The sequence below is a fragment of the Musca autumnalis genome, unplaced genomic scaffold, assembly GCF_047663935.1.
Source record: "Musca autumnalis isolate F117 unplaced genomic scaffold, ASM4766393v1 scaffold_4, whole genome shotgun sequence".
Taxonomy (NCBI): domain Eukaryota; kingdom Metazoa; phylum Arthropoda; class Insecta; order Diptera; family Muscidae; genus Musca; species Musca autumnalis.
Window position 1 is genome coordinate 208,019,037 of NW_027411977.1, and position 26,243 is coordinate 208,045,279.

Here is a 26,243-nt window from a genome sequence, read left to right on the forward strand (position 1 = left end):
AATAATTATGAAGTTTTCCGACCACTGAAAATCCTAATTACCAATTACAGCAAATTTGGACCGAACATGTAGATTAAAACTTTAAAATACTTGAAATCGAAGGTTATATGTGGGCTGTATCCTTTGTCCACAATTTTAGGTGGATAAATGTTTGTAATGGCTAATTCGGTCGGACAACTTTACAGTATTTGAATTCGAGAGGTACCGTTATAAGTCGGTCTATGTACACAATTTTTGGGGAGGAAGTTTTTGGATCACTTTGCCAAATTGGTTGAAATCGGATTCATATATAATTTACAGTGGAGGGTATAAAAAGTTTGCTGATGGCGCAGGATTTGTTTGTAAAAGTTTAGGTGGAGACTTATTCAGTTTTAATTTGAGGATCACGTTGGCTATTTCCTTAGAGTATCTCCCGACAATTATCTGTGGGAATATTTTGCACCCCTAGGAAAAACTATATACAAAAAGTCAGCCATTTCGGTTGGATAATGGGACTGGAACCTACAAAATGAAAAGGAGACAGAAGCAAACATTCTAGGAGTAATACATATAAATAAAAACTTCTGTAAAAAATTACACAGTGCAACAAAATTCATTATACCCTCCACCATATGGAGGGTATAATTAAATTTGTCATTCCGTTTATAACAAATCGCAATATTCGTCGGAGACCCTATAAAGTATATATATTATTGATCAGCATAAAATTCTATGTCGATTTGACCATGTCCGTCTGTCCGTCCGTCCGTCAGTCCGTCCGTCTGTTGAAATCAAGATACAGCTCGCAATTTTAAAGATAGAGAGTCAAAATTTGGTACAGAAGTTTTTATTACTTGCAGGATGGTTGGTATTAAAAATGGGATATATATCGGTCCACGTTTTGATATAGCCCCCATAGAACGGTACCTCCCGATTTTCGGTATTTTTAAGGTTTTAGTTTCATTATCCTACCAAAATGGCTGAAAGTTGGTACGAAGTCTTTTTTAGGGGTATACAACTTTCCCCAGGATTTTGTCGGTATCGGTCCACACCTTCATATAGCCCCCATAGAACGGTACATCCCGATTTTCGGTATTTTGAAGGTTTTAGCTTCATTATCACACCGAAATGGCTGAAATTTGGTACTTAGTCTACGTTGGTGGTATAAAACTTTCCCCCAGAACTTTGTCGGTATAGGTCCATGCCTTCATATAGCCCCCATAGAACGGTACCTGCCGATTTTCGGTATTTTCAACGTTGTGGCCTCAATATTCCACCGAAATGGCTGAAATTTGGTATTTAGACTTAGTTGGGGGTACTCAAACTTCCCCATTTGAATTTGTCGGTATAGGTCCATGCCTTCATATAGCCCCCATAGAACGGTACCTCCCGATTTTCGGTATTTTTAACGTTGTGGCCTCAAAATTTCACCGAAATGGCTGAAATTTGGTATTTAGACTTCGTTGGGGGTACTCAGACTTCCCCATTTAAATTTGTCGGTATAGGTCCACGCCTTCATATAGCCCCCATGGAAAAGTACCTCCCGATTTTTCGTATTTTTAAGGTTGTGTCTTCAATATTCCACCAAAATGGCTGAAATTTGGTATTTAGTCTTCAATGTGATATAAAACTGTTCGCCAGAAATATGTCTGTACAGGTCCACGCTTTCATATTGCCCCATTTCTGACTAAAATTCGTCGGTACAGGTCCACGTTTCGATATAGCCCCCATAGAATGGTACCTCCCGATTTTCGTAATACTAAGAGTGTGACGTCAATATCCAACCGAAATGGCTGAAATTCGTTATTTCGTCTTCCAAGAGTTATAAAATATTCCAGAAGAGTATTATCAGTATAGGTCCACGTCTTCCTTTATCCCCATAGAAGCGTACTTCTTGATTTTCGGTATTTTTTAAGTTTTAGCCACATTCTCTTACCGAAATATAGGAAATTTGGTATTTAGTCTTCTTTGAGCCTAAAAAGTTTCCGTCAGAAATTTGTCGGTATAGATCGACGTTTTGAAATAGCCCCCATAGAATGGTGCCTCACATTGTTTTACCGAAATTGCTGAAATTTAGAATTAAGTCTTCTTCATACACGAAAGGAAACTAATTATTCCATTTTACTTCAATACAACTTGTGGTGGAGGGTATAACAAGTTCGGCCCGGTCGATCATAACGCCGTTCTTACTTGTTTTTTTTTTTCAAAATGATGGGAAAACCCGAGTAGATTATAAAAGTAGAGCTAAAAATATGGGACACGTGTATCGCCGTTTTTAATGTTTACATCGGAAAGTAACCAAAATAGGCGAGGTAAATTCCACCCATTTCTAGTTTTTTTTCGAAATATTCTTGTTAAGATATTAAAAAAAAATTAACCCTCATGCATTTCATCAAAGGGGTCTTTCTGGTCCTTTTTTCGAAAATCTTTCAAAAACTCCTTTAAAATGTATTCACATAAAATCCAAATATTCTACAAAACTGTTCGTCATAAAATTTTACTATATGTCTCAGAATACACCAAATCTTTAAATCTTATCTAATCCCCAGAAATCTGTAAAAATTAAAAACACGTTTTAAGGTTAAAGTCGGACATTATGTGAGTTTATTCAAAATTGTCACACAAAACATAATTTTAGAGAGATGACGTCAAAGACAAAAATATTCTTCGTTAAATTTCACTATGGGTCACCAAAGAAATGAAATGTTTATTTACATTATATATCATAAAAATAGCAGTATCAATTTTGCTGAAAAACATGAAAATATTTCGCAATTTTTTTGATGAAATTTTTTTCCTTCTTTTTCGAGTTTATACATGAAAGTAATATGAAACTTGGTTCTAGGTGAAAAGTGTCAAAAGATGAAAAATTCTACACAAAATTTCACTATGAGTTTCAGAATAAACCATATATCTATGTATACTATTTCCTTAAGAATATTAGATTATCAAATGTATATATATTAGGATGAAATTATACTGATCCATACTGGATCAAAATCTAGCAAAATCCTTTAGTTTTTGGGAATATTGTTAAAGAAAGAAATGTTCCAAATGTTCCATCAGAGGTTATAAAGTCGTGTGGTCTGAACAAACGGAACTGACCGGTTGCGTCCTTGTTCAGTGTGCTAAATGTAGATCTATCAATTTGCTCGGCCAGCGCTGTAGTCTGGTGTTTGCTTAGGGCCGAGTTCCAAACCTCATTATGAGCATTGAATTCCCTTAGCACCAGATGCCATATAACGCAGTGCACAACTATTCATCGGTGGTATATATTCGTACGTATTAAGCACCTCTAAACTCCTTATACATTGCATGTATGAGTCGTTAGAGTCAAGCTCAAGCGGGATAGGTCTGTTCTGAACAGTCTGGTGTATAAGGAATTCAAGTTCTCCTGCTCCGTTTCTTGTACCAACCTTCAACGTTGTAAACATCGCAACGTAATAAGCTACGGGTGACAGTGATCTTTTTTTCTGCATAGCAGTGACCATTATGCTTCTAATAAGCTTTTGCGTACGAAAACTGAAGATCAGGATAAAGTATATATTGGCCAGTGGTTAAATCACTCTCGAATCAGGGAAAGGAGGATGACGGTGTGACAGTGACAGATACATAGAGGCGCGTGTTATATTAACCGGTAATTCATAGAGCACCCCAAGAGTGCTAGGAGCGTGCAAGAAGAAGAGTGTGCTACGCCGTGTAAGAACTTTCTCAGCCAAGGATGTTATCCAAAACACGAAATCATCCAAAGTGTTGGGTCCACACGGAATCTCAATGGTAAAATTTAAGAAACCGGAACCTGGAGTCTCCTCAATTTATCGTTAACCAACCAGAAGCCTGGAAAGTTGGCATGGTGGTGGAACTACTGAAGCCAGGCAAAGATACCAGCAGTGCCGAATAGTACAGAGAGATTTCCCTACTGTCGCCAGTAGCGAAGATTCTAAAGGAACTACTCTTCCCCTTAATGAGAAGCTTTTCGTAGTTGCCCAACATCAGACGGGATTCCGATAAATGCACCGTATCACATGAGCATCACACGCCACATCCACAAATATAAGTAGAGAACTGTATCCGAAGATACTGAACAGTCATGGTGGCTCATGATGTATCGAAGGGCATGCAGAATATTTAGCTCCAGGCAAGTTTGAAACGTTGGGTAATCAACCATAGGTGTTTGTGGAATTCAGAAATAAGAAGTCTAAGAACCGTGAAGTGAATCAAGGAGTTTGCTAAAGGCGGGTTGATATCTCTGATACATTAAAACCGTTGCCTTTCTGAAATTTCGCTCCATCCAGACGGCATGGAAACGTAATGTATGCGGATGTTAAAAATCTACATAGCTTAATGGTGGACGAATATGGAATTTGAGGAGTATGAAAATGTCCGCCGCTAAATCCACTGCCAAACGGTTTCGCACATGGACGGCTGAAATTAGGCTTCGTCCAATCATATTGGACGATGGTGTCCTGATTTCGACATATAACTACCCCAATGTATTGAGTGGCACGGTGCTCTTGAATGAGCTTTAAATGGAAGGTGCTTAAACCTGTTTTTGCGGATTCTGAAACTACAATGTCCATAGATGAGAAAAATCAAAAAATAAAAAAATCGCCGGAGCGCTTTTTAAATTAATCGCGATTCATGTTGTCATTATCTACAAGACTGACCTTTATGATTTCGTAGGTTTTACCGTTATTGAGATATAGAAGTTCAAATTGGGACAATGCATTGACTGTATCGCTACTTGTTCATAGGTGAGAAAAATCCAAAAACAAGAAAAAATCGCTGGAGGGATTTTGCATAATATTTTCGTAGGTTTTACCGTTTTAGAGATACAGAAGTTCAGAACAATCATTCAGATTTTTTTCTCAGGTCTTCAGGTTTTTGCTTGAAAACCACAAGTCCTATAGGAATAGGACTGTCAAAATAACTGTGAAAATTCTCTGCAAGATTGGATTTCGTATATTTTTCCTAGGTTGTACCATTTCTGAGATATATAAGTTTATGTTGAGAAATTGCAGTCATAACACTCTTTTATAAGGAGACGATACAGTCAATGCATTATCCCAATTTGAACTTCTATATCTCAATAACGGCAAAACCTACGAAATAATCATAAAGGTCAATCGTATAGCTACAATAGCTACAATATTTTCTTTAGTCCCATTTCTATAGGACTAACCTAAAAAACCCTAAAAATATGAACTTGTATCGCGATTTATTTAAAAAGCGCTCCGGCGATTTTCTTTATTTTTTGATTTTTCTCATCTATGAACATTTTAGTTTCAGAATCCGCAAAAGCTTCCCAGGTGTAAGCACCTTCCATTTAAAGTTGCTTCAAAATCACCGTGGTGTAACGTTTGACAGCATGTTTAAGTCGTCCGCACACAGCTTTTTTCGACAAGATCAGAAGTAAGAACTAGGTTCTCAAGTCGCCGGCCGACAGCACTTAGGTTGCTGACAAAGAAACTTTGTTGACCTCTGATAAAGCAACCGGCGGGTTTGTGGTATGCTATGCGGCGCCAAGAAACAAATGTTAGCGTTACCCAATGGGAGAATATTCAAACCTGCCAAAATGCCACCCAAAAGGCCGTGACAGAATCAATCGTGGCTTGTTTTGCTTGCTTCCCAAATGTCAAATTATAAAGGAATGCCAGAGCCTCTTTGCAATTCCGCCAGCGTTCCCCCATATAATTTGACATTTGACAGCAAGCAAAGCAAGCTGCGAGCTGATTCTCATGACACCATTAGACCACCTTGGTGATGTTGCCGATGCAGTGCCCCCTTGGGAGTTATCGCCGTGTGCTTCGCTGGCACAATCTATTGGAATCCTGTCCACCCAGACGCGTCAGGAGAGATCAGCATGATCTAGAGAGAGAGCAAAAGAGTGATCCAAAGGTACAAACAAGAACCTCTTGAACAAGGAGCCTATCTGGCAGACTTGGATATCATTCACACTGATTCAACTGCCTGAGCCGTTCAATGATATAATGTGAATGTCGTGCTCGCAGTAGAAGAACGCCAGCTGCCAAGACAAACAGGAGTAGTTTTAGCCCAATTCAATAAACGATGCAGCCGCCTCAATTCGTATTGGACCCAAGTTAATAGCACGATACCTAACTCATTTACTGCATGAAACACTCACGGTGCGCCTTAACTAATTTTAAATGGAAGGTGCTTACACCTGGGAAGTTGTTACAGATTCTACAATGCTCATAGATGAGAAATATCAAGAAATAAACAAGTAAAAAAGTATCAGTCGGCTTTGCCTGCCTCAGCCTGTATATATTGAAACAATTTTTTTTTCCAAAAAACGTATGTATTTGGGGGTTTTTATAAATTTTGGGAATTTGAACCGACAAAAATGTTCATTAGGATTAGGGATCAAAAGTTTTGCGGAGGAGATATTAAAAGGAATGGATCTACATTGACCATTATGGAAGTGGATCTTCAGCCACTACATATGGTGTCATATGGGGTTTTTACACACTTCGGGATGTTTACTCAAGAAGTATGGACTTGCCCCTGAAAAAAACGTTTACCATCGTAATTGAGACAGCGAATGCAAGTTGCTTCAACAAAAATCAAAGTGATTCGATAGCAGGTCTTAAAGTGGACTTATCCGAAATTTTGTGTGGGAGGTACCGGATGGATTGGACAAATATAGTCCATATTTGAACCTGATCTATATCTAGTAGATATATTAGGATGTGTAAAGTATGGACCAATTCGGGCACTCCCTTTAAGAGTTACCGTATGAACAAATTTTCGGAACATTTTTGAACTTTTGTGCGGGAGGTACATGAGGGAGTGGGCCGATATGGCTTATCATCAAACTTAGACTATGTTTGGACAAAATATTACTGAGGCCAAATTTTGGACCGAATTGGCAGATCCGTTCTAGAGTTATCTTGCGTTCCAACCACCTCACACGGTGTCATAAGGTTTTTTTACAACTTTCAGGCTATTTTCTCAGGAAGTATGGACTTGCCCCTAATGAAACTTGTACCGTCGTATGGAGGGCAGTGAATACAAGTTGCTAAAACAAACATCACAGTGATTCGAGAGATGGCCCTATACTGAACTTTTCCGAAATTTTGTGTGGGAGGTACTCGCAGGAGTGGGCCGATTGAGACCATATTGGAGCCTCATCTTCCTCTTGCAGAATGTTTACGATATGCAAAGTATGGACCAAATCGGTTACTCCCTTCAAGAGTTATCGTGCGGACAATTTTTCCGAACATTTTTGAACTTTTGTGGGGGAGGTACCTGAAGGAGTGGACCGATATGGCCCATCTTCGAACTTAAATCAAATCTGGACAAAATATTTCGATACCCAAAATTTGAACCGGGTCGATTGATCCGTTCGAGAGTTATCGTGCGCAGCAGCCAGCCAGACAGACAGACAGACGGACGGACATTGCTAGATAGACTCAAAATTGTCTGAAACGGATATCGTACAAACATACTTGTGGTCTAAAACCATTATTTCCATGAGGCACATTTTTGGTCGTATCAAAGTGTAAATACCCTCTTTAGCCTAAAGGCTGCGGGTATAAAAAATCGCCGGAAGGATTTTCGAATAAATCGCGATTTAAGTTCACATTTTTAGGAGTTCTTTAGGGTTTCACGATTTTGCTTGGAGACGGCGAGTCCTATGTAAATGGGCCTAAAGAAAATGTTGTAGCTGTGAAAATTCTCCACAAGATTGATCTTTATGATACTTTCGTAGGTTTCACCGTTTTTGAGTTATAGAAGTTCAAATTGAGACAACGCACAGACTGTATCGCCTCCTTATAAAATAATGTAATTACTGCAATTTCCCAAATAAAACTTTTATATCTTGAAAATACTACAATCTAGGAAAAAATAAATCATCCAGTCTTGTAGAGAATTTTCACAGCTTCAACATTTTCTTTAGTCCCATTTGATATGACTTGCGGTTTCCAAGCAAAATCTTGAATACTTAAGATAAAAACCTATAAATTTGAACTGAACCTCTATATCTCAAAAATGGTATAGGTTTTACCAACCTAAAAAACCTAATGGTCAGTCTTGTACAGAATTTTTTGCTGTTTCAGAATCCGCGAAATCTTCCCATGTGTAAGCCGCTTTCATCAAAAGTTAGTTAAGGCTCACTGAGCATGATATTGTTTTATAAGGAGGTGATACAGTCAGTGCATTGTCTCAATTTGAACTTCTATATCCCAAAAACGGTAAAACCTACGAAAATGTCATAAAGGCCAATCTTGTGGGAATTTTCAAAGCTACAGCATTTTCTTCAGGTCCATTTACATAGGACTCGCGGTCTCCAAGCAAAATCGTGAAAACCTAAAGAACCCCTAAAAATGTGAACTTAAATCGCGATTTATTTGAAAATCCCTCCGGCGATTTTTTTGTTTCTTGATATTTCTCATCTATGAGCATTGTAGTTTCAGAATCTGCAAAAACGTCCCAGGTGTAAGCACCTTCCATTTAAATTTGGTTAAGGCACACCGTGCACTGCATTTGTTTAAATGTCTTCTGATTCTTTATGAACGCAGCCAATCTATGTTGCAGAATTTGAATCTGGCCGCAGAGATACCAGGACCAGATAATTGATAAGTTATATTACGTTGCTACAACAACAAAAGTTCAAAAAATGTCCCCTAAAACTCTCTAGGAGAGTAATCGATTTGGCCTTGCGGCACCTATTACGACGTTACAATTTATTTCAGGAGAAAGTCCATATTTTCCTGGAATATTAGACCAAAAGCTCTTAAAAACCTTTCCGACGGCATCTAAATGATCTATAATCAGGATATCTAACGAATTAAGTATCCGACTTGAAATTAGTCTCCCTCTGAAAATATAGCTCGATGGTGTCCTAATTCCGATACCTAACTACCCCAAGATATTGGACATATATCTGCTGGTCGAATACCTGAAGTAAGACCAAATTTACCCGAGATTAGCAAATGAGCGTGATGAGCTTCGTCGAACCAACCCGACGACCCCAGAGTCAGGGAGCTGACACTAGAAGTTAACAGGCTGGTCGGCGAACATAAGCGAAATAAGTGGTTAAATCATCTGAAGAGTTGCAACCTTGGAGCCGGTATAAGTAAATAGTGGGCAACGGTTAAGTCACTTTCGAACCCCGGAAGGACAGGACCTCAGTCACGTTTGGCGACGTTACGTTGACTGACCCGAAGAGGTGTGCAAATTACTTCAATCGACAGTTTGTCGAGCACCCCGAGAGTGACAGGGCGAAGAGAAGAGTGTTACGTCGCATTAGATCTCATCCTGCCGAGGATGAACCAACGCAGTTTCAATGGATGATGTTGCGAATGCCATCAGAAACGCTAAATCATCCAAAGCGTTGGGCCCTGACGGAATTTCCATGGTAATGTTGAAACAGCTGCATGAGCCGGGAGTGGAGTATCTCACTAAAGTTCTCAACCTGTCGCTAGCCACCCTTATTGTTCCCAAGGTCTGGAAAATGGGCAGGGTGGCCAGGCAAGGATGCCAGTAAAGGTGAATCGTACAGGCTGATTTCGCTTTTGTCACCTGTAGGCCCTTGAGGCCTTAAGGCCAGAACAGAATCAATCGTCGCTTGCTTTGCTTGCTTCCCCAAATGTCAAATTATAAGAGAATGCCAGAGCCTCTTCGCAAATCCGCCTGCGTTCTCCTTTAGGAGGCTCTGGCATTCCTTTATAATTTGACATTTGGGAAGCAAGCAAAGCAAGCGACGATTGATTCTGTTCTGGCCTTTAGTCCTCCCCAGCATTAGAAATAGCTATCATGTTGCCGATCATCAGCATGGATTCCGTAAGCAGCCATCTCCACATATATTTGTCGACGACTCAACCAGGAGCGGCCGTGTGATAGAACAGTGATGGTGGCGCTTGACTTATCAAAAGCCTTTGATACTGTCAAGCACTCCACGCTGTTCGAAGACATCGAGCAGACAACCCTCCGGCAAAGTCTGAAACGTTCGAAAATCAACTATATGGGAGGTCGCCAGTCGTATGTTGAATTCAGGAACAAGAAATCCAAGCCGCGTAGAGTGAAACATGGAGTTCCCCAAGGAGGAGTGATATCTCCGGAACTGTTTAAACTCTACCTTTCCTGTATTTCGCCACCTCCAGACGGCATTGAGATCGTAACATATGCGTATGATTGTACGATCCTGGCGTCAGGTACCTACCCTGATGACATCCGTGAGAGACTGAACTCCTATTTAACCAATCTCACCACATTTTTCCACGCGAGGAATATGCAGATATCCGCCATTAAATCGACGGCCACTCTGTTCACCACATGGACGGCGCAGTATAGAAGAGAGTTGAATATCAGGGTCGATGGTAGCAGAATTTCGACCACAAACTTCCCCAAAATTCCCATGCCACAGCTATCTGCGATAAACTGAAATGTAGGAACAAGGTCCTCAAGTCCCTAGCCGGCAGCACTTGGGGTGCAGATTAAGAAACCTCGTTGACCACGTATAAGCGATAGGTCCGGTCTGTAGTAAGCTATGCGGCGCCAGTTTGGTCCCCAAATTTATGTGACACGCAGTGGGATAAGATTCAAATTTGTCAGAATGCCGCCCTGAGAACAGCGACAGGGTGCCTCCTCAAATCTACAATGGACCATCTACATGAGGAGGCAAAGATTCATCCAGTACGACAACATAATGAGATGCTATCGTTGCACTACTTGTTCGGGTGTTACCGTGAGAGCCATCCCAATCACCATCTGCTGGCCACCGATACACCCAGGCATATCAAGAGGGATATTCATCTTCTAGAGACTGCGGTCCAACAATATAGGAGAGAACCTCTAGAACAACAGGAATATCAGTTTGAACAGCAGTCTCATGGATACAGTTACCAATGTCATAAGCAATTATTAGCTATGTTCCTTTACGTGCAAGAATCTTCAAGTTTTACCATTTTTTACTCGAAAAGCGTTTCTTAACTTCAGACACCATACAATTCATATGGAAGCAGCTTACAAATTTTACTACTTTTGCCGGTTTTGCCATTTTCAAAAGTAAAGGAACAGACCAATAGTATGAATGCATTCATCGGAGTACATCCCCCATCTATCGCAGGTGAAGAGCGTCAGTTGCCACGACAAACCATAGTAGTTTTGGCTCAATTACGCTCGGGATATTGCAGTCGCCTAAATTCCTATTGGGCGGGAATCGATAGCACCGTGCAAGACATCTGCCCAGTATGCGGCATGGGCCTTTATGATAGTAAGCACCTATTTAACTGCCCCGCCAAGCCTACTCATCTGACTCCAGTGGATCTGTGGTTGCATCCCATTGAAGTAGCCACCTTCCTGGAACTGAAGATGTAGAAACCTGTTAGAGGTCATAATTTTTAAATACAACCATTAAAGATCATCTTTGGGAAAAGGACATTCCGTGGGTGTAATAGTCTCCTATTACAGAAGGACATTTTTATACCCTCCACCATATGGAGGGTATAATTAAATTTGTCATTCCGTTTGTAACACATCGAAATGTTCGTCGGAGACCCTATAAAGTATATATATATATATTATTGATCAGCATAAAATTCTATGTCGATTTGACCATGTCCGTCTGTCCGTCCGTTCGTCCGTCAGTCCGTCCGTCTGTCTGTTGAAATCAAGATACAGCTCGTAATTTTAAAGATAGAGAGTCAAAATTTGGTACAGAAGTTTTTATTACCTGCAGGATGGTTGGTATTGAAAATGGGATATATCGGTCCACGTTTTGATCTAGCCCCCATAGAATGGTACCTCCCGATTTTCGGTATTCTTAAGGTTTTAGCTTCATTATCCTACCAAAATGGCTGAAATTTGGTACGTAGTCTTCTTTTGGGGGTATAAAACTTTCTCCCAGAATTTTGTCGGTATCGGTCCACATCTTCATATAGCCCCCATAGAACGGTACCTCCCAATTTTCGGTATTTTGAAGGTTTTAGCTTCATTATCCTACCAAAATGGCTGAAATTTGGTACGTAGTCTACTTTAGGGGTATACAACTTTCTCCCAGAATTTTGTCGGTATCGGTCCACACCTTCATATAGCCCCCATAGAACGGTACCTCCCGATTTTCGGTATTTTTAAGGTTTTAGCTTCATTATCACATCGAAATGGCTGAAATTTGGTTCTTACTCTACGTTGGTGGTATAAAACTTTCCCCCAGAACTTTGTCGGTATCGGTCCATGCCTTCATATAGCCCCCATAGAACGGTACCTCCCGATTTTCGGTATTTTTAACGTTGTGGCATCAATATTCCACCGAAATGGCTGAAATTTGGTATTTAGACTTCGTTGGGGGTACTCAAACTTCCCCCTTAAATTTGTCGGTATAGGTCCACGCCTTCATATAGCCCCCATGGAAAGGTACCTCCCGATTTTAAATATTTTGAAGGTTGTGGCTTCAATATTCCACCAAAATGGCTGAAATTTGGAATTTAGTCTTCAATGTGATATAAAACTGTTCGCCAGAAATATGTCTGTACAGATCCATGCTTTCATATTGTCCCATTTCTGACTAAAATTCGTCGGTATAGGTCCACGTTTCGATATAGCCCCCCGATTTTCGTAATACTGAAGATTGTGACGTCAATATCCAACCGAAATGGCTGAAATTCGTTATTTCGTCTTCCAAGAGTTATAAAATATTCCAGAAGAGTATTATCAGTATAGGTCCACGTCTTCCTATATCCCCATAGAATTACTTCTTGATTTTCGGTATTTTTTTAGTTTTAGCCACATTCTCTTACCGAATTATAGGAAATTTGGTATTTAGCCTTCTTTGAGCCTATAAACTTTCCGTCAGAAATTTGTCGGTATAGATCGACGTTTTGAAATAGCCCCCATAGAATGGTGCCTCACATTGTTTTACCGAAATTGCTGAAATTTAGTATTAAGTCTTCTTCATACACGAAAGAAACTAATTATTCCATTTTACTTCATTAAACTTCTGGTGGAGGGTATAACAAGTTCGGCCCGGCCGAACTTAACGCCGTTCTTACTTGTTATTGCTTTCTTTGGGAAGAGGACCTTTTGAGTGTATTTTACTGGAAGAAGACTTTTTTGGGAAAAGAGCTTCTGGAGATCTTTTATGGTAATTCGATTGTTTAAGTTCTTTTAAGAAGCCAACATAAATATAATAAATATCGATCTGCTTCTCAGGAGATGTGTCTGGTTTTGATGGATAAATTGTAATATTGAACATGGACTTTAGTCGTTGACGCTGTAGGATCTATGGCATTTAGATGGGGATTTTTTTTCTTAAATAACTCGGTTGGGAACCCGCCCGAGTGCTGCCTTATTAGTTTTTATTCGACCTACAGCTGTCTGGTACTGGTTCCGTTGAGCGAGAATACATCAAATACCACATTCCAGAACATTTTCGATCTTCGTGCATCTTAACATCTTAAAAAAAAGTACATTTAGCAACCCTAAATGCCTGCCTGCTCCTCCACATTTATTATCGACAAATCTCTACTCTTACTCTTGTGAACAACAATTTGTCTCTGAAAAAACAACATATATTTGTCAACCACGTAAGAAAAACAAAGAGAGAAAGAGCAAATATACGAATTCAAACAAATCCCCAAACAAACCAACGAACTTTCACATTTCCTTGCCAAAAAATATATATTTTTGTTTTTAATTCGTCATTAATTCAACAGCGTCATTTCATCTTTCGGTATGTGAGTGGTGTATAGGCAAACAAACAAAGACGAAAAAACCGAAACTTGCCAAATAAATAAAATGTTATGCCAATGTATCGTATCGAAGAAGAAGAACTATTCGTAATCTTTTAGTTTCAATTTCAACATGCTCAATAAAAGCGGAAGCATCATCAAAATCATCATCATCGTGATGCACATTATCATCAACATCATTGAGTGCCGACTTAGTGTATTTTGCTTAGGTGGGTATTTTATTGGGTAGTGGCATTTTGAACTACAGACAAGTTATTGCCTTTTCACCTACAAATATTTCACTCTCACTCTTTGATAGCTTTAGTTTTTTCCATCTGATTTTTATGTGTTTTTTTATTTGCTGTTAATCATGTCAAGAAATCCCTTTTGTACTGTGGTTACAGGTGAAAAATGTATCAACTTTTTAGATAGGGAATGTTAGCACATAACTAGATTCTGGTTCATACCTGCGTCCGCTCCATTTATGCACCATTTTTGTCTAACGTTGTTAAAAACTTTCCCAAAACAAACTCTTTTTCATCAGCCAGTATTGCTAATACTAGGTAATGGCGCCCAACGTGGGGTAAAAACATATTCATCGCTATTCATTACTCTGCCCAATCAGGTTGATTTCCATGGGACTCATATATAGTACCAAATATTCCGATTAAAAACAAGCAGATCCACAATATAACCTTGAAGGCATAAATATTCCCTCAACAAACATCATATAGCCATTCAAGGATTCGGAATTTTAGACAACTATGCGATTTCGTTTCTCTCGAGTGACTAAACCTATTGTTGATAACATTTTGAAACTTTAGTTTATCTCAACAAATGATGTTTTACGAAAATGGCGCCCAACGTAAAAATGAAAAATTAATATTAAATAATTAATTTTAAAATCTTTGGATATTCCATTTTGGGAAGTCAGATGAGTGATAGAGTATCATACAGTTGGACCTGCAAATCATCACCATTAATTATTGGAACTTAATAAAATCACCCATAAATATCTTAACGCATTCACTGTTCCGCACTTGCCGCTTTCAATGTCGTTGTCGTTGTGTGTTTTTATGTTGCCACATTGGCTGCTCATAGATCTTTCTTTCTGTTGTTGGCTGAATATACACATATGTGTTGTTGTTGTTTTTATGTTCGCCTTTTTTATTATAAATAGTTGTGATTTATAAATAAATGAGAAGAAAATAAATAGAACAGGCATTCAAAAAAACTACAAACTAGTTCGGCAAATATACTTCTGTAGATAATTCCCATTAGAATTTATAGTCATGCAAAATTTGCAATACCAACAAAGTAGTACGAGAAATGTTAGCAGCAGAGGCGTAGATATTAGGGGGATATCTTCTATGAATAAACGTGGATTTTTTAAAGAATATTTTTTCAAGAATATTTTTTAAACAATAAACGTGAATTTTGTACAGAACATTTTTTCAAGGACCATCACAACAATAAACCTGGATTTTTTAAAGAATATTTTTTTTAGGACCCTCACAAAAAAAACGTGGATTTTTAAGAATATTTTTTCAAGAACCCTCACAACAATAAACGTGGATTTTTTAAAAAATATTTTTTAAGGACCCTCACAACAATTAACGTGGATTTTTTAAGAATGTCTTTGCAAGGAACCTCACAACAATAAACTTGGATTTTTTAAAGAATATTTTATAAGGACCCTCACAAGAAAAAAGAAACACAAAAAAATATCTGGATTTTGTGCAGCCCCATGAACCGGCATTGCCTAATTTTATGTATTCCGAAATTGATGTAATTTGTTGTTGTCAGAGGATACAAAAGCTTAATTCGGAAAATGTTAAATATTGGTCAATTTTTTTGAAACAGCTCATTTTAAGGAGTTTGCCGAATTTTCTTTCTGAAGTGGATTTAACTTGGTATTTTGAACCCACAATGGGTTGAAAACCTCCACGCACAAACTTGGTACTTAGGACTCACAATAGGTAGAAAACCTCCATGAAGAAACTAGGTATATTTGACAGTAAATGGGCAGAAAAATTATCAATATAAAATTAGTTTCAACAGTTAAGGTATTCTACTCCTCCAGTTTAGGGACATCTCTCGAATCGCTTTTATTTTTGTTTTAGCAACTTGTATTCACTGTCCTCCGTACGACGGTATAAGTTTCATCAGGGCAAGTCCATACTTCCTGAGAAAATAGCATGAAAGTTGCAAAAAAAACCCTATGACACCGTGTGAGGTGTTCGAGCGCAAGATAACTCTCGAACGGATCTGGCGATTCGGTCCAAAATACGGCCTTAGTTATATTTTGTCAAAACATAGTTTAAGTTTGAAGATAAGCCACTCCTTCAGGTACCTCCCCCACAAACGTTCAAAAATATTCGGAAAAATTGTTCGTACGGTAACCCTTGAAGGGAGTGTCCGAATTGGTATATACTTTACACATCCTAATATATTTACCAGATATAGATCAGGTTCAAATATGGACGATATTTATCCACTCCATCTGGTACCTCCCACACAAAATTTCAGATAAATTCACTTTTTTGGGGTCATTATGTCAGGTAGCATGAATTTGCAGACGAAATAAGATATATCGTTGTTATAGAAATCTCTAACTTCGATGATAAGTCAAAACAATCCCTAAATTGCACTTTAGCGAAAATATTTTAAACTTTTGTGAGGGATGTAACGGAAGGGTTGTCCGATATAGCCCATCTTCGAACTTGATTTAAATTTGGACTTGCCCACGAAAAACATTAGAACAGTAAAATGGGTCATAAGAAGTAGGATCGTAAGAAGTACCTTCGGTTAAAATGTTAAAATGATACTCGACCAATCTTTTGAACTTTTGTGAATGTGTAAGGTTTCGGCCAAATCGGATACTCCATTCGTAAGTTATCATGCTCATCAGTTATGTATTTTAGTTGGTGCGGCATATCAGGAAGTATGGACTTGTCTACGAAAAATTTTAATGTCATAGAAGGGACCACGAGGACAACCTACTGCAAAAAATTCAAAACAGCACTTGTGCAAACAAATCGGTTATTTCCTTCGAGAGTTATGGTGCGCACAATTTAGCGAAAACTTTGGAACTATTTTTGCGGGTTGTATCCAAAAGAGTGAAACTAAATTTGGACAAATATCACTGTGGAACAAATTCAGGTTTTTGCTAACCTGATATCACCCCTTTGAACCATAAATTCGGACATAGATCGACTCAGAATTTTACCCTGATCAAGAATATATGTACTTTATAAAGTCGCAAATTTCAACGCGTTACAAAAGGGAAAACGAACTTAATATATCATATCCTCCACATTATGGTGGAGGGTACAAAAAAGGAAATTTTTTTCTAGCTTTTTCTTACAGGAAATGTTTTTCTTTTCCATAATTTCCGATGACGACGAGTGCTAGAAAATTACACAGAAAGCCAATGGTGGACCAAGGTCTCTGCGAATGATATATCTTCGCAGAAACTTGACATTACGAACGATGGCAAAGTTTTAATGCTATTCAATAAATAGTACCAGATGACCAAGAATTAGCAATGTTGGGCAAAGCTGACCGTAATAGGCGGACAAGGCAAAGATTATATTCTCCTACGACATATATGCATGCAATAGTAAGGTTGTAATAGTTTGTCCAGACTTAGATCAATTCTCCCTAAAGTTCAATTTAAAAACATACGATTCAGCAGGTTGTCCTCGCGGTCTCTAGTTCACACTTTCCGGGATAATGGACCAAAAAGTACAAAAAAACACCGCCGGCACCAACTAAAATGACTGGTGAGTCGAAACTTTGGCAAAAGCTTTACACATTGTAAAATATATTCCAAAGGTACATCAAGTTCCAAGAAGGTATATATCGGAAAAATCCTTCCGGGTCCTCCCAACAAAATCAATATTTTTGCTCAAGTACAGTTTAAGGGCTGTTCGAGGATTGTTGTGAATTTTTTACCGAAAGTGTTGTTTTTTAAAGCGATATAATGTTTTTCGTGGTAAAGTCCATGCTTCCGATGGTCCAAAGGTAAAAAAAAGTAAAAAAGTATCATTCAACTTTGCCGACAGAGATATAACCTCAGCATATGTGAACTTAAACTTTCTTCTGCGGACAGATCGAATGTATTTAAGGTCTTTTCAGAATTTTTTGGCAATTTTTGGACATTTGAGCTTGAAGACAAAAATGTGGATTAGGATTAAAGTTCAAAAAGTGTTGCGGAAGAGGTAGGAATGGATCGACTTGGTCCATTATGGAAGTGGATATTTTGGGAGTCAATTTTTTTTTGATAGATATCGCGCCCTTAGTCATTTCAGTGGGTCATCGTATATCTTTTTGAACAGTATGCCAGGAAGCATGGACGTGTTGACGGAAAACATAATATCGCTTTAAACAGGACCACAACGAACAGCATCGGTATACATTCCCTAAACTGCACTTACACAAATGTTGAACTTTTGTGGGGAAGGTACCATAAGGAGAGCGCCGATATGGACTATTTTAGAAGCTAAACTAAACTCGTGCATACCATTTTAGTGACCTTTTTGAATAAATATTGAGGGGAATTTCCGGAAGTTGTGGACCGTATTGCCCACCTTCGAACTGAAACTAAGTTTGGATAAAATATGTCGGCCAAATTTCAATTGATCAGTTCGAGAGTTATCGTGCTCTCCTGCCACTACTGTTTTCTCAAGAAGTATGCACTTGCCCCTGAAAAAAACTTTTACCGTCAGAAAGGCAGTGAATGCAAGTTGCTTCAACAAAAATCAATGTGATTTGAGAGCAGTAGTGAAATTCTGTAACACATTTTTTGAGTTACCGACCAAAATCGGTAACATTAAAACGCAAAATTACGAATAAAAAGTATAAATAAAATACTGTTGCTATCGGTAGGATTTAGCTAAAGCTTTATTTTGGTTGTTAACTTACCAAAAAATTTCGTTAATTACCGAAATTACAAGCATTTTAATTTTACCGATATTTTTCGGTAACTCGAAAAATGAGTTACAGAATTCCACTACATGTCTTAAAGTGAACTTATCCAAAATTTTGTGTGGGAGGTACCCGAAGGAGTGGACAAATTGGTCCATATCTGGTAGATGTGTAAACTATGAACCAAATTGGTCAGTTCCTTCAAGAGTTATCGTGCGCACAATTTTTCTGAACATTTTTGAACTTTTGTGGGGGAGATACCTGAAGTGGTTGACCGATATGGCTTATCTTCGAACTTAAACTAAGTTTGGACAAAATATTACGAAGACCAAATTTTGGAGCGAATCGGCAGATCCGTTGAGAATTATCTTGCACCTTTCAGGCTATCTTCTCTGGAAATATGGACTTGCCCCTGATGAAACTTGTACCGTCGTATGCGGCAGAGTGAATACAAGTTGTTACAACAAAAATCAAAGCGATTCGAGAGCAGGTCCTAAACTGAACTTTTCCGAAATTTTGTGTTGGAGGTACCCGAAGGAGTGGACCGATTGAGTCCATATTGGAACCTCATCTAAGTCTGGTAGACATTTCACGATATGCAAAGTGTAGACCAAATCGGTAGCTCCCTTTAAAAGTTATCGTGTGCACAAATTTTCCGAACATTTTCGAACTTTTGTGGGGGAGGTACCGGAAGGAGTGGGCCAATATACCCCATCTTCGAACTTAAACTAAGTTTGGACAAACTTTTAAACCGAATCGATTGATCCGTTCGAGAGTTATCGTGCGCTCCAGCCAGCCAGACAGACAAACGTACGGACATGGCAAAATCACCTCCAAATTGACTGAAACGGATGTCGTCCAAACATACTTGGGGTCTAAAACCATTATTTCGATGAGGCACATTTGGCCCGTATGAAAGTGTATATACCCTCGTTAGCATAAATGCTGAGGGTATAAAAAATCCTACAGTGGCCAACTAAAATGGCCGGTGGACAGGTATCCTTCATTGCTGCAACCTTTGCACATCGTAATATTGTTCTCAAACTCAAATATCGGGCAACTTTTTCCGGTATTACTCTGACAAATGTTCAATATTTTCGCTTAGGTAGTGCTTGTGATTTTGATAACAACGTGACCAATAAACGCAGATTTTTAAAGAATATTTTCTCAAGCATCCATTGACCAATAAACGTGGATTTTTAAAGAATATATTGTCAAGGATCCATAGACGTGGATTTTTTGAAGAACATTTTTTCAAGAATTCATAGACCAATAAACGTGGATTTTTTAAAGAACATTTTTTCAAGAATCCATAGACCAATAAACGTGGATTTTTTAAAGAACATTTTTTCAAGAATCCATAGACCAATAAACGTGGATTTTTTAAAGAACATTTTTCAAGAATCCATAGACCAATAAACGTGGATTTTTTAAAGATTTTTTTTTTTCAAGGACCCTCAGATCTATAAAACTTTTTTTAAATATTTTTTCATGGACACCATTAAATTTTTAAAAAATATTTTATGGGCACCTATAAATATGGATTTTTTAAAAAATATTTTTTCATGGACACCATTTAACTTGAATTTTTTAGAAAATATTTTCCAAGGACCCCCAGTTCTACCAACGTGGATTTTTTAAAAAATATTTTTTTAAGGCTCCGATAAAAGTGTTTTTTTTAATATTTTTCAAGGATTTTCAGATCTATAAACGTGGATTTTTTAAAAAATATTTTTTTAAGGCTCCGATAAAAGTGTTTTTTTTAATATTTTTCAAGGATTTTCAGATCTATAAACGTGGATTTTTTAAAAAATATTTTTTCATGGACACGATTAAACGTGGATTTTTTAAAAAATATTTTTTCATGGACACGACTAAACGTGGATTTTTAAAAAAATATTTTTTCATGGACACAAATAAACGTGGATTTTTAAAGAAATATATTTTTTCATGGACACGATTAAACGTGGATTTTTTAAAAAATATTTTTTCATAGACACGATTAAACGTGGATTTTTTAAAAAATATTTTTCCATGGACACTATTAAACGTGGATTTTTTAAAAAATATTTTTTCATGGACACAAATAAACGTGGAAAGAAATATATTTTTTCATGGACACGATTAAACGTGCATTTTTTAAAAAATATTTTTTCATGGACACGATCAAACGTGGATTTTTTAAAAAAATATTTGTTCATGGACACAAATAAACGTGGATTTTTAAAGAAATATATTTTTTCATGGACACGATTAAACGTGGATTTTTTAAAAAATATTTTTTCATGGACACGATTAAATGTGGATTTTTTTAAAAAATATTTTTCATGGACACAAATGAACGTTATAACAAACTGGTGTCGATTGTTCAGGAAAACACAGACGAGGATTGATGTAGACTGCCGGATGGACAAATTGTCTCATTGTGATTTTATCTGATAGTTACCATAACGTGTTAGAATGGAGATCACCCCTTGTGAACGCGTTAGATTGTACATCACAAACTGAGCGATTTTATTGAATTTTGTTCTAGCTTAAGTACTCATCGTGAGAAGAAATAGTAGGGCGTAAATATATTAGTAATAGTTTACAGTTGCATAAAATGGTACATTAATGAGTTGTTTTACAAGAGTAGTAGAATAAATTATTTACATAGTTGCATTCTGTCAGTTAACTTTAAAATACAATGAATCAATCACAATGGGAAATTGGAATATTTACAAACTCACAATGACAAAGTTACAAAACTATGAAAATTGTTACTATTGAAATGTAGATGGCATGAAAGTGTAATTATTGAAATATGGATTGCTTCAACGTGGATTTTTTAAAAAATATTTTTCATGGACACAAATAAACGTGTTTTTTTAATATATATTTTTTCATAGAAATCGATAAACGTGGATTTTTTAAAAAATATTTTTCAGGTCACCAATAAATGTGATTTTTTTAAAAAATATTTTTTCATTGACACAATTTAACGTGGATTTTTTAACAAAATATTTTTTCATGGACACCAGTAAACGTGGAGTTTTTAAAAAAATCCTTTTTCATGGACACCAATAAACGTGGATTTTTTTAAATACTTAATCATTTGTTCGTGGGCAAATCCATGCTTCCTAACATCATGACGCAACAGCTCTAAAAACGGTGGCGAAAATTCCCCTCAGTGGAATGTTGACGACATTTCTTAAAGCACGCCGTTGGGACTCGGCTAAATTTGTATCAGACTGCGCCCCTTTTGAAATGAGAGTAGCCCAGCTTGTCCCTCCGGGGATGTTTGTGGGAACATATGTATATACATTTACAGTACAATCTAAATGTAATATAAGTGGGCCGGACAAGCTGAATCAAGACATGTTTGTGTATATTACTTCCTTAACTCTGTTTGGCACATCTCAGGGTACTTTAATAAAGGAAATGGGGAACATCTCAATAACAATTACATACATTTTCTGTCAAAATCCCACACTGGCCATAACTTTCAATTAATAAAAATTAGGATGTAATTTGTTCGTATGGCCACTTTTTGGCGACATAATGACTAAACAAATAAACTTTAATTGCAGACATTTCCAAGTGACTAATACAGCCATGCAGCAAACCATTTCTAGGAATTTCCAGAGAGTTGTGCGATTGCAAAAAAACAACGAACCACAAAGCCACGTACTGGGGAATAGCAGCAAATCGTGAAGAAGCTGACAGAGTGACTGGCAAACAAACAACACAAAGGCATAATCACAACAAAAGCACTTCCTTCTCGTTCTCGTCCCTTTTGCTGCAGCAGCAATAGTGAGTGACACAGCACAATGGCGAGGATTAATAAACTGAATTCCGGTGGATAAACTAGGACCCCCTTGCTTTTGCCATCATCACCAAACTACACTGTCATCAACAGGATTATGCTGATTCCAAAGAACTTCCCTCACGACTTGGGGAGTGCATTCCGGTTTGTTGCCACACACAGACAGACACAGACTAATTTTGTTGCTGGCTGGCTGGCTTGGCTCACTTTGTTGCTTGGCATCCGTTCAACAATGAGGAAACGGAAATGATAAAGAATGTGTAATGTAATGAAAGTAAAATGAAAAAAGGAAAAGACAATAACCACAAGAAGAAGAAGAAGAAGCAGTTCACTTCATACTTACAAACTAACGTATGGTCCACGCAGTGCAGGCATATCACGACGTCGATTTAATGGGGGCGACAAGGATAACGACAAAAAATCCTGCTGTGCCTTATCCTCATCCACTAGACTGGATGGAGTGCTATAAATCCGTGTGGTTGGCAAATATCCAATTTGTTGCAAGAAATCATCACGATGCGATAGTTTGGTGGTCGACTGTGACGATGTCAGCGGTGCATACAGAGGCGGAGGCAAAAATGAGGCGGCAACGTTGGCAGAGGCGACTGAATGTTTCGCGGCAGATGACATGAAATTGCTGTGGAATGGACCAACACCACCACCACTGCTGCTGCTACCGCCACCACTGCTGGCGACGCCGCCGCCACCACTTCCACCTCCCAGCTGATGATGCGTTGTCGTGGGAAGAGTAGGACCATGATGATGATGCGTTAGACCGGCCATGTGGGCAGAGGGATGATGATTGTGCAAATGATTGTGATGCAAGTGCGAAGGATGTTGGGGATGGTAATGGGCAAAATGTGGTATCTGGGGAGACTGTTGCTGCAAGTGATGGTGATAGTGATGATGATGTGACGCCGTGGCCGGGAAATGGGAGAGGTAGGGAGAGGCTGACACAGCCGCACCACCCAGTGACGTTTGTGACTGACTACTGACGGGCCCAATAACGGCCGCAGCCGACGTTGACACGGCAATTATTTTATCATCAAAGCTTCTACGAAACGTAAAACCTTTAATGGTAGGATAATTCCGATGTGTCAGTGGTGATGAGCCCAAGTCAATTGAGGCAGCTGGTCCCAGCATTTTGATGGTATTCAAATAGTTGGAGCCTCCTCCGGTGGAGTTTTGAGTCTGACTTAAGGAGGAGGAGGAGGAGACAACCACCGATGAGGTGACCCCCGAAGCATATGGTGACATGCCGCTTATGGAAGAAGTTTGTAGAGGACTTAGGGTTTTGGTTTTACTGCTGCCCAACATGCTGAGGGCTGGAGATGTGCGCTCGGTAAAGAATAGAGGGCTGCCGGATGATGAGGGCACCGCTGAACCATAAATGCAGGAGGATGAGGCCAGGCCATTGCTAAGATTTGCTGTTATTCCACCAATTATTGGACTGCAACGTCCCCCACTGCCACTACCACTGCCTGGGGTACAACTATTGCTGCTACCATTGTTGTTGGTGATGGCGGTACTGCTGCTGGAGGTGGTTATAACACTGGAGGCCAGTATGGCCAGGGAGACAGCATTCGAAACAACAGCTGGTGGTGGAGACAATTGGGTTAGCGAGGGTGTTGAGGATATTATTGATGAAATGCCACTATCACTGCTGCATATGACCGAGGCACCACCCACCGAGGCCATATTACTCATGGTTGCAGAATTTCCATAGACCATGCCTCCTCCACCAGTGTTGCCTATACCCGTTGCTGGGTGTGTGGGTGACATTAAATGTGGCGATGTGCTTAGTTTTGTTAGGGTGGCTGCAGATGTATCGACGTGGTGCAATAGACCAGCTCCAACACCACCACTACTAACAGCCAAACTACCGTTAAATGCGTTAATGCTGTTGACATTTAGGGCACTCTCCAAACGCACAGCAGCAGCAGCCGCAGCGGCAGCAGCTGTTGTACCACCTGCTGCTAGGCTATTTGAGGGCAATACCGGTGCCAGTTTTTCGTTCGGTAGCTATGCGAAGTATTGGCAAGCAACACTTTGGGGCCGATACAAAAGAATGGGAGGCTTATTGGTCCTTTGTTGTTGGCAATTCCTTTGTTGCCTTTCGTCTTTGTTTTCTTTTTTCTTTACTTGGTTAGCCGATCAATTATTCGTTTTGTTTTTATATAGCTGTTCGTAATTGTTTTTGAGAATGCCGCCTCTAATGTAGCAACAACGTGTAAATATTGAGAGAGACCTAGCCGAGAGAGAGGCAGAAAAAGAGCATAAAAAACTTTGAGTATTTACTCAAATAACACCGCTTTATTACCGTTAGTTTTTCCGTTTTTCACACTCAACTTAGTTCAACGTATCTCGTATCTCGAATTCGTCTTTCGCTCTCTGTCACTTCTTGCCTGTTGTTACTCACTCTCCTGTGACAGTTATCTTTTGTGTATTTGGTTGTTATTTTTGTTTCGTTGTTGTTGTTGTTGCTGAAGTGTAAGGTTATTTTGAATATTTTATATGAGGTTAGGTTCTGTTTTTTTTTCCTTCCTTTTTTGTTGTGTTTGTTTGTACCGTTACTTATATTTTTGTGGCAACGAACTTCTTTCTTTCTCTCGTTCTTTGTTGTTGGTTGTATTAACCTCTTCTTGTTCTAAAAAGTGGCTTTGATGATTTTAGCTGGTGCCAATAGCCCTTCGTCTTCTTCTTCTCCTCCTGCTGCTACTGTTCTCTGTGTACTGTTATTCTGCATCTTTGAGAGTTGCTTTGTTTCGTTATTTTTTTATACTACGCAGCCAGCCATTTTCCACTTTGATTTCTATGCAGCAGCTATGTATGTGTGTAGAAAAATTATAATAGATTTTTTCACGTTTTCTTTAGGGGCATTCATTCACTGAATGGTTTTCAAAAATTTTCACTATTTTGTTATAAAATTCGCATCATTATTTTCAGCACAAAGAAAAGAAAATCACTTCTTTCTACACCTTTTAGAAATTTCAAGAAACTTCTTTCTTCCTTTCTCTTCACTGGGAATAGGAAAATTTTTCTAGACACTCGCCCCTAATTTTCTTGTATTGGCTTTTCTTTTGGGCTTCTTTTTCTTTATTTTTTTCTATAATAAATTTCCACTTATCTACAAAATTTTCGCTAAACTATTCGCACTAAATTTTCTTTACTTTAAATTTTAAAAATTTTCCATTTTCTCCTCTTTTTTTTTTCTTGTTCTCCCACAATAGGAAACGTCAAGCGACCGACCGACAAATCAATGCGTCTTGTTTCTTAATCCGTACTTCTCGTTATGATGTGTAACAAATTTTCCAGCAAACTTCGTGTTTTTTTCCAAAGCGAAGTTACCGTCCCCAAAAGCTAAAATACAGAGATTTAGTTTTCTCTATTTTTTCTATGTCTTTTTATTTTATTTTACCCTGTTTCGCCATGCGCTTTCGCATTGTTTTGAGTGGAAAATGTTAGTTACCATTTCTCCCGGCTTTGTTGTGTGTGAAAGTTTAATAAACTCATCAAGTTTTGCTTTCACCTTAACTACCCTCTTCGCCTTGGAGCCAAACAAAAACAGTAGCAACAACACGACGAACAACGGTAACATAAACAAACAAAACAACAACGACACCGTTATACTCTTTGCCAAGCCAAACAATAACAGTTAATCAAAGTGTCAAAAAATCCTTTGTAATGTTTTTAGTCATGCAGGCAGGCAGTAGAAAGACAGGGTAGAAGAGGAAACAGGAAATGTAATTGAAGTAAATATGGGAGTGTGTGACATATGATTGTGACATGTGTGAGAATGTTGCCATATTTAACGGAAAATATGGGCATTTTCTGGTAAA

General features: G+C 38.4%; 1 protein-coding gene across 10 annotated transcripts in view; it reads right to left on the reverse strand.

The window, feature by feature from the left end:
- Positions 1-25,723, reverse strand: part of Srpk79D (Serine-arginine protein kinase at 79D) — a 91,499-nt gene extending 65,776 nt beyond the window's left edge. For 3 of the 10 annotated variants that reach the window (XM_073985526.1, XM_073985523.1, XM_073985518.1), the window contains exons 1-3: positions 25,575-25,698; positions 24,725-25,227; positions 22,748-24,652 (exon numbers count right to left, since the gene is read on the reverse strand). In XM_073985526.1, coding sequence (XP_073841627.1) covers positions 22,748-24,186 — 1,439 coding nt within the window. In that variant the 5' untranslated portion in view covers positions 24,187-24,652; positions 24,725-25,227; positions 25,575-25,698. Of the gene's footprint in view, positions 1-22,747 lie in introns of all 10 variants that reach the window. The other 7 variants (XM_073985520.1, XM_073985519.1, XM_073985517.1 and 4 more) reach the window with 5 other exon arrangements.
- Between the last annotated feature and the right edge of the window lie 520 nt (positions 25,724-26,243).